This window comes from Berghia stephanieae, chromosome 1, assembly GCF_034508935.2.
Source record: "Berghia stephanieae isolate SIO BIC M18660-M18661 chromosome 1, UCSD_Bste_1.3, whole genome shotgun sequence".
In the NCBI taxonomy this organism is placed as follows: Eukaryota; Metazoa; Mollusca; class Gastropoda; order Nudibranchia; family Aeolidiidae; genus Berghia; species Berghia stephanieae.
Genome location: NC_088360.1, coordinates 74,593,602 through 74,607,782, shown reverse-complemented (window position 1 = coordinate 74,607,782; position 14,181 = coordinate 74,593,602). Strand labels below are relative to the sequence as shown.

Genomic DNA, 14,181 nt, shown 5'->3' with positions numbered 1-14,181 from the left:
AAAGATGGAAGGATAGGCATCTTTTGTCAATTTTGGTATGCTTCTCTCTACACTGAGAATGGAACCGTCAGGTCTTGTGACAGAATCTACTCTGACAATAAATCTGTCACAAAAATGACGCTCACATACCACAGCTGTAGAAGAAGGTTGGAAATCTTGTCTTGGTATCTTCCTCAACCAAAGGTTTTTCCTATCCAAATCCGAGGGAAATTCAAAGGCAGACACTTTCTCAGAAGGATAATAATTTCCTTTACAATTTGGCACACAGCACTTACGAGGCATGATGAAAATGCAAAACAATGGATGGTATTTATCAAAATATGAATGACTATTTAACAAATTATCTATAGAAAACAAGAGGGTACAATAATCCGATAAGAATGAATTGAAAATGAATGACAACACAGTCAACCATTAACCGGTTTTCAAAACGAAAGCGGATGGACCGGGAGTGTGACGTCACATCGCCAGTCGAGACGATGTCTCAGGCCATAAGAGTTCACGAAGGCCACGGATAGATCCCTATGTGTTGCGGAGTCTGAAAGAGCCTAAAACACATCGATTCTACGGTATTTGTTAATCAATATGGTTCATTATTGTGATATTTAGTGCATTAGTTATAAAGTTATGGTAAAAGCATATCGAAATAATCTGAAAGATTGTGCATTTCTTGGTCTTGGCTCACCGAGTTAAAACTCGCCGACTCAGGTTTTCCGTGAAGTGAGGTCCAAACCTACCGGTAACGTATTGATCGGCATTTGTTTTGCTTCGGATAGCAGACATCTCGCTGCAGTTACTTGCTTTTAATTTTGTCCTTTAATTTTAGTAAATTAGGTGCACTGGTTTTCCTTTTTTTTCAACTAGATATATTTAATCGTCATAAGTGGCTATTTACAGTACATAGACCCGTCACTAACACTAACAACGCAGTCAGCCGATTAAAAATAATATATTATATAGCGGTCTAGACATGTACTTGCACTTGTACCGACGTGTAATGTAATTTGTAACGTGCACAGGTCTGACTTCCGAACACAATTATGGGCCTAGTTTATTACTATAGTAATAGACAATATTGTGCGTCATTAAAAAAAATATTTCCATTACATTGGGCATACAATGACATAATGCATTGGGTTATCAGACCTGCAAAAAGTGCACGTCGACTCGTGCCCATCATTGAGTGAACCCGTCTGACTGACGTGCACTTATACTTATAAGTCTTATAATTATAATAAATTAGGAATCCAATATTAAATTACTGTCTTATTTGCAGGTCTGATTACCCAAATTGATTTGTGCTTATTGTTATATATTGGAAATATCTACTTTCAAACTAACATGTCCATTAAAACCGCGTTAAGTCAAGCCCATAATTAATGGGAGCGATCTTATTCATGTTTTCGTCCAACCAGGTCATCAATCACATGATTTGTTGCTGTCCAACACTTGGATATATCTTAACAAATGTAAACACACCGCTTTGTTTACGAAAGTTGTAAACACACCCATGTGTCAAGCTGAATAAAATGACCAATCGTGATGTTAGATATTTAAAAAGTTGTGAACACTTTTCACTATGTGGGTCACTTTGAGCACATTTTGCAATGTAACCAATGACCTCGAGCACATTATAGATCATGCCCATTGCGTTCAGTTATCAGACCTATTTAACCATGCGTCGAGGCTGACCTAAATTAGTAATTTACACTACTTCTTCTGACCTAATCCTAATAAAACATAGATAGCAAGATTCATATAGAATTAAGTTGACCTTGCGTGACCAATTCCTTAAAAAAGAAAGAAAGATAAAGAAACCACTAAGTCTAAGCAACAACAATATTTTATTTAAAATCAGAACAAAACAGTATTTAAAAAATAAGTGATGAAAATACACACATTTGCAAAAGTAACTTTCCACTTGTTTTGAATCAATTCATTTGAGTTTTAAAAGACATAATTGGATAAAAGTTATATCACAGAAAAAAGCAATATCTTCAGTGTATGTGATCCAAATTTCATCTACATACATACGTGCTTAATCCTAAAAGTAAGGACGACCCGAAGAACACAGTTTGGGTTGCTCTGTTTCGAAAAAGAGGAAACATTTGACACAACAAAGTCAGTACTGTGTATGGCCACATTTCCAATCACTGCTCGGACAAGTCTCTCAATAGAATTTATCAAGGGGTTTATGTCATTTGCTTTGATGTCATTCCATTCTATTTCAACAATGTCCCAAAGCTCATAAACATTCCTTGCTTGGTACTGTTGTTCCCTTGTACTTGTAGGTGTTTTGGGAAGATCTCAGAAGTGCTCAATAAGATTTGGGTGGATTTACAACTGGACACTCTAGGGCCAATGTCTTATTCTCAGTTAGTTGAGGTTGCACAGAAGACCTCGTTCTGAGTCCAGTCCAGCGATTACAAGTCTTACAATATTGTCCAACTTGAACTGTTGTTTTCCATAGCGATGTCAGAGCCATAAGAAAGGGGTTGATTAGTGTCAAGCAAATAGTTGATCATCATTGGCCATTGTTACTCCGGGTTAACTGTCCACCTTTGACCCCTCACATGTCCTTTCATTGTTAAACTTTGCGATAATAAAATAACAGGTAGCTCTAACATTGGAAAGCTGTGCAACATCAGTTACTGGCCATTTCGCATTAATATGGCCGAATAGATGAGGTTTCTCTTCAACTTCAAGGCTCAATTTCAGTATGTTTTCGAGAATGAAATAATTGAAATAAAAGTAATTACAAAGTTATGTCACAAAGATATATATATTTTTTTTTAAACAACAGATGATTTTTAAACAGTAGAAGACAGGATGGTGATTTCAATCAGGGCACATTGAAGTTGATGCGAAAGGGTTCTTTTAAGAATGTTTGTTAAAAAATGGAAGGCTCCCTATTCAATGGAAGTAAATGAATTTGCTGCTCTTTTAAATATGCATTTGTAAGTGGAGAGGGACCTGGGTCTGAAGCAGATTAATTTTTAACTGTTCACATCAAAAAGGTGTCTAGATTTTATGTTGTGACATGAGAGAATTAAGGCAGAATGCTGTCTCATATATAATTCATAATAATAAGATAAATTTAATTATGTCTTTGAATTATATTGCTTTTGTTTTGTGGCACCATGGATTAAATTTCACTTTTCCAAGACTTGCATCAAAACAACAATGGGCCTGGTAAAAGATAGGCATCAGAATTCTAAATTGTAACAACTACCTCAAAATGGTATGAAGACGGGGTGATCTAGGTGCTAGAAATTGAAATTATAGTCGAGAATAATATTGGACTTGGGTTAATATGTTACGTTCTGTTTGGAGAAAATATATACAGTTTCATAAGGGGAAAAAATAATTTTAATCACATATCTGGTCAGTTAAACTTGAATTAGCAACTACTTAATCCTGACATAATAATAATACTTATATTTATAGGGTCGTTCACAATTCTAAAATTGTAAATCTTATAGGAATATGATTTCCATTAAAATTGTATGCACACATGCACACCATCTGCAAGGTGCATAACAAATAACTTCTCATGATTTACCAGCACATCAAATCTTGTCTCAACACTTGGCCTCGACACCCATAAAACACAAAGAATGAGAGATAAAGCAAAAACGACAAAATTTTCCATAAAAATATTTCGATTGATTTACCAAAGTGCATATTTCTAGTGACAAGAAAAACACAGGGCCCTTACAACAAGACAATTCTCCCATATAAGCAATACCCGAATCATACTTGAATTAATTTTTTCCTTCTACAATTAAACTTTCGGAGAACCTCCCAGACAACATGGCAGAAATAAGCTCCCATAAGACATTCAAACGAATGATCAATTCTAGATCAGTGTTAACTAAAATTTCCAATTCTAAATGTGCCCTGCATGTACTAGTGTGTGAGTGAAGGAGAGAAAGAAGATGAAATTGTAAACTGGATCAATCCTCAAACAACCAGGGCTACTTTAGAACTATGATGATGATGTTGTTGTCAGTGGTGAGACTCCGGCTTGAATGTCTGAGGTGTCAATAAAGACATGTCATTTGAATGACTAATTTAATTCTTTTTCAAATGACATGGCGATTGGCTGTTAATAGTGAATCTAGGATTAGAGAGGGCACTTTGAGAATTAAGACACAAAAATTCAGGCTTAGAACGAAAACGTTTTTTATGAATCAATGAAAACATTCAGAGAAGGAACAGGCCAATCATAATGAGTGACATATCATAAGATATTTTTTTTTAATCAATCTCTAATTGTCTTGATAGGAAATTATTTGTTTAGCTGCAGGTTGTGCATAAATACTTTATAAATGTTTCAAGTTTGTGAATGTATTGTAGACTAACCCTGCATTTTGAAATTTTTGGTTTCTTGGGATCTGATACTGATAGTATGCCAGTGGCCAAATGGTCTATTCTTAGGCATTTATATGTTTAATATTTGCATTGTATTTGTTATCCAAGTCACATTTCGTCTAGTAAGTCAATGTTGTCTCCCATTCCTGACAAATTATAAGGTTCAAAGGATTTCCTCCTCATTTTGTACCATGTATGTCCTATTATCTTTTTCTCTTTCCATACATCTAAGTTTCTGATGGCCTGTACCTCATTCGTGTTTCGAGGACTTAAAGATTTTTTACGTCAGGAGGTCTGAGGTCAGTTGAGGCAGGCCGATTTTTGGGGATGGTTTTTTATTTGTATTTTTCTCTCTGCCCTGTCTAGCACTGTTTCATACGCAATTTTTCAGATCTTTATCTTACACCAGTGCCTGCTCCTTGATTTTGGCACTTTGATATTGCCAAAATAATAATGGAGCTAACTCAAATGTCTTTGTCCTCGCCTCTCTTGTTCAATGTTTGTGTTTTGTGATGTACAAGGATTCACAGCGGAAATGTGTACAGTAGTTGTGGCAGCATCAGCAACAACAACAACGGTACTATTAATATTAGTAGTGTAATAGTAGTAGTAATAGTAGTAGTAGTAGTAGTAGTAGTAGTGATAGTGGTATTAGCATAGTGCTAGTGGTAGTAGTATTAGTGTAGTTGTAGTAGTAGTAGTAGTATTAGAGGTGGTAATAGTAGTAGAAGAAGTAGTAGTAGTGATAGTGGTATTAGCATAGTGCTAGTGGTAGTAGTATTAATATAGTGGTAGTAGTATTAATGTAGTTGTAGTAGTAGTAGTAGTATTAGTGGTGGTAGTAGTAGTAGTAGTAGAAGTAGTAGTAGTAGTAGTAAGAGGAGGATGAGCGGTAGTGGCAGCGGTGGCAAGTAAACTTACAGAGATTATTAATATACAGTGGAACCTCCCGATTACGACACCTCCGAATAGCGACAACCTGCTGATAACGACATTGACCCCTGGTCCCGATTTTTTTTCTATTTAAGATCAGTAAAAAAAAAACCTCCAAATAACTACGCACTTTTTGATAAAACCTCAGAATAACGACATCATTTCGGCGATTTTCGGCAGTTTTCGTAGATATCTGATACTAAAAATACCGAGTATGAGTACTCACAAAGTTTATAAAAACGATTCCTGCTTGAACCAATGATAACGCAGCTTTTGAAACCAATGAGAACGCAGCTTTTACCACCATTAGGTCCAATGAGAATGGCATTAACTTTTGAAGTGTCGGTTGATTCCATTGTCACAGATATTCTTGAGACAAAGACACCAACAACAGAAAATCAAGACAATGATGATCTTGACGGCGATGCTCCACTCCCTGTTGTGACGGCCAGTGAAGCGGTTATGGCGCTAACAACTCTCAGAACTTTTGCCATGCAACATGACAGCGGTGCGCAATTATTTGACATGCTCATCCCAAAGGAGGACAAAGTATCTGCTATCATTTCCAGTGCCAAACGTCAAACAGTGATTGAGGATTGTTTCAAGCCAAACAAGTCTTGATTTTCATAACAAAATAACAAGGATGATGAACCTTTTTTTAACATTTTTAATGGATAGAGAGAGACAAAAATAAAAGTTTAAAAAAAACAAACAAAAAGAAAACAAAACAAATAACAAAAAAAAAAAAAACATTTTTAATGCAGCCATGTGTTCCGTGTATTCAAACAGCTGTTCACATGCCGGTCCCCAGCCCGGATAAACTGCAGACAGAAAATGGTACTGTTGTGGCGTGGTTAATAAAAACTGGTCCCGCAGGCCTTACCACGCCCACTTTGTCCGCCATATTGGAAACCTCTAAATAATGACACCTCGGATAACGACATAAAAACTCGGTCCAGTGGCTTGTCGTTATCGGGAGGTTCCACTGTATGTACTTGTAATTATAGAAACATTTTGTGCATGGCTGCAATACTGTATTGTAATGCCAGAAAATATACTGACTTCATTTCCAATGATTTCTCCTAAACAATATCATACAAAAGGCTAATTTATTCATGCCCATCTATCTCTGACTATGACAAGGGTGAGACCATTACATAATATTATGTATTGTGCAATTGATATTAAATTATTGTTCACACATGGATAATCGCTGTAAAGGGTATTCAATTATTTTATTGCTTTTTTGTGTTGTTTTTTTTTCTAGAATCATTTTACAATTATGGGAACTAATATTATTTATTCATGTTAGGTAGTGTCGAATTAGCGAAGGTGGTAATATGTTTTCCTTTGTAAAATGCTATTCCATGTTTTGCTTTAGGGTTTGCAAGAGCCCAACACATTATTCGGACACACCAGCTATTACTGCTGCAAGCTTTCAATGATGTCGGCTTTGTCCTCTTTAATCCCTTAATGTTTTTCACCTTCAACTTTAGAAAACACAAACAAGCCTGATTTCATAATAATAATTGATAGATGCATGGATTGTACACACTGGAAGGGTCATGCAAGCTCTTTATGAATTAGAACTTTACTGTTATAGTTGTCACTATCAAAGTTGTTCTTGATGTTGTAGTTGTCATTGTCATTGTTGTTGGTGGTTGTGGTGATGTTGGGGGTGAGGTTGTTGTTTGTTTTAATACTATTATCACCACCACCATCATCATGATCGTCATCATCATCTTTGTATTTGAATTCAGTAAAACTAAAGCTTGTTAAGAAAAAAGCAACAAAATTAATGCACCAAAATGAATCATTGGTTGTCTTGGCCTTGGGAATAGCTTGTATAACTGGATAGTCGTGCAAGATTATAATTTAAAGAACATTTATATTTATGTATTGTTCAATCAAACTGAAAGTGAACTTGAACAGTGTAATCAACTTCATTGTAAACATATTTATTTCAATCAATTAAATCTATACCCCTCGCCATAAATTATGATCGTACATTTAAGAGAGAAAGCATTCAACTGCACAATACTACAATATGTATCATTTTCATCTGAAAATATCAAAGTGACTAATTAGGGAGCAAAAAGGTGTGTATGAAACGGTGCAGATAGAGGAATATATACAAGACAAAAAACATCTCAGCACGTCTGAGGTTTGATCCCCAGTTGTGATAGGGTTAAATTTTTGGGATGTTTTTTTTCAAGTTGTTCTCTCTCTGCTTTGTCTGGCACTTTGTCTTACATACCTTTTCAGATTTCTTCCATTATTTTCTTCAAAAGTTATTTACAATTATTATTATAGTAATCCTGTTGTATTATATCATTATGAAGTTCAATGTGTCCGATGTGGTAGATTACCTGTTTTGAAGAAAGAAAGAAAGAGAAAAAAAAAAAGCAAGTAAAGAAAAACCCGAGAAAACTATATATATATATATATATAATATATATATATATATATATATATATATATATATATATATATATAATATATATATATATATATATATATATAATATATATATGAGTCAGAGTAATGCAAAGGATCGTTTAAATACAACACGGAAACGTCTCAGTGCCCATGTGGAATGTGCCTGGGTAAGGGATAATAAAAGTAAAAGAGAGAGAGGAAGAAAAAAATCGATATGATGTGGTGGTGTATTTCTAAAAAGGAATAATCGTTTTGTGTGTGAAGTCAAGTGTGGAGATAAGGGTTTGAGTCCCGTTGTTGATGGGGCCTGTCCAGTTCTATGGCACTATGACATTAATTTTCTTTTCTTTGACGTTCTAGGGGTTATTATTTTAATGTGACAGAATGCTTTTACATTTGGTAGTAATGGGGTAATAGAATCGGAGGGTTTCTATCTGTTAATGTATCCTGGTATTACTTGGTTACTACTCCAGCGTTTTGTTTAAAACTGAAAGAACAAAACAAAGCAAAAGTAAAACCAAACCCAAAAACAAACAAACAAAAGAAAAACAAAAACGAATTCGTGATAAATTTGACCTAAAGAAATACAAATGTGTAATAAAATAACCATATTTTCATTTCGTAACCAAGAATATTTCGGACTAAAACCGATAGATGTATAGATCCATTAAGCTATCGGAATGAATGATTTTGTTTGATCAATACTGTCCTCGTTAAAGAAAAATAAATTAAATTATATTTCTTTTAAAAAAAGGAGGGGGGGGGGGGTGGAGAAGAATAGCGAGATCTAAATATTGATATCCCCTTGCCAATTTTATTCTGAAAGGATTGTAGACATTGCATTTATTTCACTGTAGCTTGGAATTTTTATTTTTATTATAATATGTTGATCATTGATTCAAAGAAAGTTTAATCAGTTCATCTGAATAGATGATTTCTTTGATCATTAAAGAATATTGAGCTGACAAATTTAGAATGTCTCGGTATATTATTCTGGGGTAGGAATATAAAAAAAAGGAAGAACAGACATAAACAACAACAAAGGAAACATACAATCAACAAATATACAGGCATCATCATCTTCACCAACAGCAACAACAAGAACAACATTCGATTGTAGGAAACTTGTCTATAAAGCAACATATTATTATTATTATTATTATTATTATTATTATTATTATTATTATTATTATTATTATTATTATTATTAGATGTGGTTTATCCACTGTGTGAGTAATAAACGCTTGTATTTCATCGCGGAGACCATTCACTTCAAAGTATGTAGGTTATAATATTTTATCGGCAAGTCACACTATAAATAGTCATTGGTAACAACAAACATTGGCTGTAATACACAGAGGCCGAATTTTTTTCCTTCCAAAATTCAATATTGGCCTATCGTTAGTTCTTGCCTATGTAACCCACCCATTCTGGAACCAAGTAGGTTTGTCATTTCATTCATTCACAAAGCATTAGGTGACACGCACCCTTTGACAATAATAATAGTGGGTGTTGTTTGTATGGATCCAATCTGCGCTTCGCTGACTCTTCAGTTTTCATATGTGTTCTTGGCTCGTTTTAAAAACTTAGACCTCTTTTTTTATCATTACTTTGCACATTATATTATTTATCATCCTTTTCTTGTGTTGTCCCGTTATAACATGCGTTTTGCGAAGTGATCTGTAAGTTGTTGTTATTTTTGTATTCGATTTTTAGTACTTTTATATAATAATATAAATGGAATGTCTAATTAATAATAATAATAATAATAATAATAATAATAATAATAATTATTATTATTATTATTATTATTATTATTATTATTATTATTATTATTATTATTATTATTATTATTATCATCATCGTCATCATCACCTTTGTTATTATCATTATCATAGGTGCACACAATTTATAATCACATTATTTTTCTAAGAAGTGTTACAAGTGTTCTTGGAGATTCGAGGTATTCACACAGTTTGTGACAAATGCTAACAGTTTCATTTTATTTATTTTTTAATCAAAAAGCTACATTTAGCTAACTGCGTGGTTTTATTGTGCTTTAGCAGTAGCAGCAGCAATAGCATTCGTAACTTTTGGGGAAAGCAGTGGTTAAAGGTGGTGGTGGTGATGGTGGTAGAAGTAGTAGTAGTAGTAGTAGTATTCGAAGTAGTAGTAGTAGTAGTAGTAGTAGTAGTAGTAGTAGTAGTAGTAGTAGTAGTAGTAGTAGTAGTAGAAGTAGATGCTGTTGTTGAAGCTGCAATAGCAGTGGTAGTAGTTGCTGTAGTAGGAGGAGCAGCAGCAGCAGTTGTATGCGGCGACAGAAATTGCAGCTGTGATAGTAGTATACAGTAGATCTTTATAATCCCCATGGTGGATAGTTAAATCATGATCCATTCTTACCAAATACAGGGACTCTGAGAGAAAATCTAGGACTAGAGGTCACTCGAGCATTTCACTGAGCTTTCGAAGTTCCCTTCCAAAAGGAAATCTCTATCTTTGTTGTGAACAGTTTTTCTCTAAGGAATAATCCAGAGTCATGGATATGTTCAATAGATTCAACAAATACAAGGATGACTTTAACAAGTACCGCGGTGAGTTCGAATCGATGCGTAATCGTGGACAGCGATTGATAGGTCGTGGGTCTCGTACAACTACCAGGAAGGAGAGGAAGAACCCATTCGCTGGCCTTGCTAAGCAGGATTACAAGTCCATTGTTGAAGAATGCCAGAAGAATGGCTGCCTGTTTGAAGATCCGGAATTTCTTGCTGTTGACGAGTCCGTGTTCTACTCCAAAACTGGCCGAAAATTCAAGTGGATGCGAGCAAGCGTGAGTAATTTCTTTCCTGCATTGAATAATCTCATTTCTTTACTCGGTCGTATAATTATTCCAAGGTTATTATATTATTGATAAGTAGAAATATTATGAGCTTCAGTGGATCTCACTCGTGTGTGTCTTTTGGGTGGGGTGTTTTGACCTCTATTTCTGAGCAGGGATGCACCTGTTGGGATGCCACTGTTGCTGTGTCTTCTTTCTTCCTTATATCCCCTTTCCACTTTGCTTTCTGTCTTTGTCTTGTCATATGGATAACAATTGAAATGATGATTATTATAACGTATTCACAGAGAGGGGGTCCCGATAGCTCAGATGGTAGAGTATTCGCCTCACAAACAAAAGGGATCGTGATCGAAATTTATTCTGAGCCCCCCCCCCCCCCCTCCCCCGTCCACCCAGCAGGTTACCTGGTTCTGTTAGATCTAGTGGAAACTACTTTGCGATAGACTAGCATCCTTTCCAAAGGATAGCAAGTAATTGCTATTGTCCGGTTCACGCTATAGACACCGGGATAAAATCCCGTCCAATGAGGCTAATGGACTTATTTACAAAAATATATTCACAGGAGAGAGAGAGAGAGAGAGAGAGAGAGAGAGAGAGAGAGAGAGAGAGAGAGGGGGGGGGGGGGTCTGCAGTCATCGTAGAGGGCTTAAATAGACGCCACTGTACCCTAACAACCCTCTCCCTCATAATTTCATTAAATAAATATTATATCTGAAATTAGGTCGAGAGTTAACGTGTATTATTATTATCACGGTATCGTGGTAAAAGGTTCAAGCTCACCGTAACATAACAACACACCTGAAACATTTTTACCTTGTGGAGTCGTCATGACAACGCTGTTACTGTTAAACTTAAAGCTATGCTCTTTACTTGAGTAATCCTTGTAGGTATTTCTCGAAGTTTCAAACGTCTACCGGCATCTATGAGAATTTTTATTTCTTTATTTATTTAGTTACACATAGTCTATGAATAAAATTTGCACGCATTTTATTCGAGTCTATACATTGTACACAATAATTAACGACTCAACAATTAAAGATGCTACGTTCTCGTTGTATGATGTGAAGTCGAATATAATCGTTGAAATTTATTTTCGGTGCTTCCATTTCACCAATCACAAGAAAGTAATCTCTGGTATTTTGTGTGTGTGTGTGTGTGTGTGTGTGTGTGTGTGTGTGTGTGTGTGTGTGTTTATAAGTGCTTATGTGGGTGTGGGTGTTGCTGTTTCTCGAGAAATTGATAACTTTTTTTTATTTTGTCTGACGACAGACTGGCAGCTGTTGCTTTTGTCGGTTGAGGTGTTGCACTCGTTAGGTTAATTTGATATACATGTTTGAAGATAGGCCGAGTCGTTTGAAGTGTGACTATGTGGTCTAGTGGTATGACACTGGCTTTCGGATCGGAAGGTCCTGGGTTCAAGCATATTTGAGTCCTTGGAAAAGTCTCTTTACTCACATTCTCTCATCGTACTCAGGCCGTTGACAGGACAGCGTTGTCTCTGTCGGAAAAAAAAAAAATGTAATATCGCCTAAAAGGCGTCATGTCTCGTTCTAAGTGTTACGTGTTGCTGTTTTCCAGGGACCCTTTATAAAGCGCTTTGAGCATGTTTAGTGGATATGGCGTTATATAAAAGCTCAATTTAAAAAACATTTTTTTGAAGAAAAAAAAACAAAAAAAACCCAAAAAACCCCCCCGAAAACAACAACAAAGAAACAAACAAAAATCAACAAAAAAAAAAAAAACAACAAAACAACAAACAACAAAAAAATAAGAAAAACAACTACAAAAAACAAAAGCAAAAACTATAAAACTCAACAAAACAATCCTATCTCTTGCCAAACTTTTGTCTGTTATTTCCCTCCATTGCACCCTGATGATGAGTTCCTTTGTTTTATTTATTATTTTATTTTTTTGTTTTTTGTTTTTGTTGCAAAACCCATTTTTATTATAATCAGAGTTTTTCAAATAATTGCGAACGACGTTATTCGTTGCATATGCACATTCAAGGCAAATCCGTTCAGGCTATTTCCTTGCATCGATAACCATTTACAAACTATAATAAGGGTATTAACCGTTGGTGTATTAGATGGATCCTGTTGGTTACTCTCGTCTATGGTACGGTACGTACTGTATAGAGTTAAGAGCTTTGTTTCAGATTCGAAATGTAACACTTAATGTGTTCTCTGTGGAGAGAAGTATTTCGAGCAGCTATCTATCTATCTACGAGTATTTATCTATCTATCTATCTATCTATCTATCTATCTATCTATCTATCTATCTATCTATCTATCTATCTATCTATCTATCTATCTATCTATCTATCTATCTATCTATCTATCTATCTATCTATCTATCTATCTATCTATCTATCTATCTATCTATCTGTCTGTCTGTCTGTCTATCTGCCTCTCTTTCTGTTTACCACACTCCAAAACACAGGTATACCACACTGCTGGTCATAATCTGATTGTACAAACGTCAGTGAATGTTATCTTATTTCACATTATTATAATGAAAATGAAAATTATGACCCCCCCCCCCCCCATCTCCTCATCCGCCCACGATAAGTACGTTTATGAATATTTATTTTAATATCCAGCCTGCCCCCCCCCCCCCCTTCCTCCCCTCCCACTCTTTCTGAAATAAAGATTTGTTGGCTGATTCATTCGTTGGTTTATTACAAGAGCTGGAGTTTAAACGATCTGCTACATGGGGAGAGGCATTCCCATCTCTCTAATTCCCAGGTTTGAGAGCTCTCGAATTCCCAGGTTTGAGAGTTTTTGCCAAGATGAGGGTCGTTTAGATGGATCGATATTTGAAGGACGAGTTTTCTGGGCAAATATTTGAATAGGTGTTTTTCCAGAGCACGACTGTTAACTGGTTAATTGTGGTACACAAAAAAAAATCAAAATGGGCAGGCCATCTCTGAATCTTTATAATCCCAATAAAACTTGCTTGCTTTAAGACCGAATGATTATCCACAAGATTTTATTCGCAATTAAAATACATCGGTCTGTGGTTTAAGAAGACGTGAAAATTATATAGATTAGTCTAACCCTCTCCATGTGAATTCTATCAAATATGAATCTGACTGAAACCGATTCTTTCCTCCCGTTTTTACCAAGGAACAGTGACAGGGATGCTATGTACTATTCAGATTCAATGAAGTTCAAAAATCGCAAAGCGCACGGAGAATGGAAAGGCTGAAAATGGCTAGGTTTATAAGTTTATAAACATGAGTAATGGGGTTTAAGAATAATTATTGATGAGATTTCAGTCTTGCTGTTTAAGGGTTTATGGATCAAAACGACCCTCCCACCCCCATATCCCTTTTTCTCGGTAAATAATACAATATGCTGCTCTGTAAGCGATTACATTCTATTTTGTTTAAAGCGCCACCTTTCCTTCCTGGCTAAAGTGACATGACCAAGTGATTATTTATTTATGAAAGCGACCCACTAGTTAAGAAAATGATAATAAGCTGATCATCTAAGAGTGCAGCCATAATATTGGGTGGCAACATGATAAGTTTGAATTATTTCAGCTAATAATTAATTCTTGTTTTGAAAAAAATATAACCGATGCTCATGATGATTATC

General features: G+C 35.3%; 1 protein-coding gene across 15 annotated transcripts in view; it reads left to right on the top strand.

The window, feature by feature from the left end:
• LOC144956792 (calpain-B-like) overlaps positions 1-14,181 on the top strand; it is a 77,799-nt gene that overhangs the window by 13,803 nt on the left and 49,815 nt on the right. For 4 of the 15 annotated variants that reach the window (XM_078887584.1, XM_078887636.1, XM_078887609.1 and 1 more), the window contains exons 1-2: positions 448-569; positions 10,156-10,573. The exons of 8 other annotated variants lie outside the window; for them this stretch is intronic. In XM_078887584.1, coding sequence (XP_078743710.1) covers positions 10,283-10,573 — 291 coding nt within the window. In that variant the 5' untranslated portion in view covers positions 448-569; positions 10,156-10,282. Of the gene's footprint in view, positions 1-447; positions 740-9,285; positions 9,429-10,155; positions 10,574-14,181 lie in introns of those variants that run through there. 3 more of the 15 variants (XM_078887627.1, XM_078887602.1, XM_078887593.1) reach the window with 3 other exon arrangements.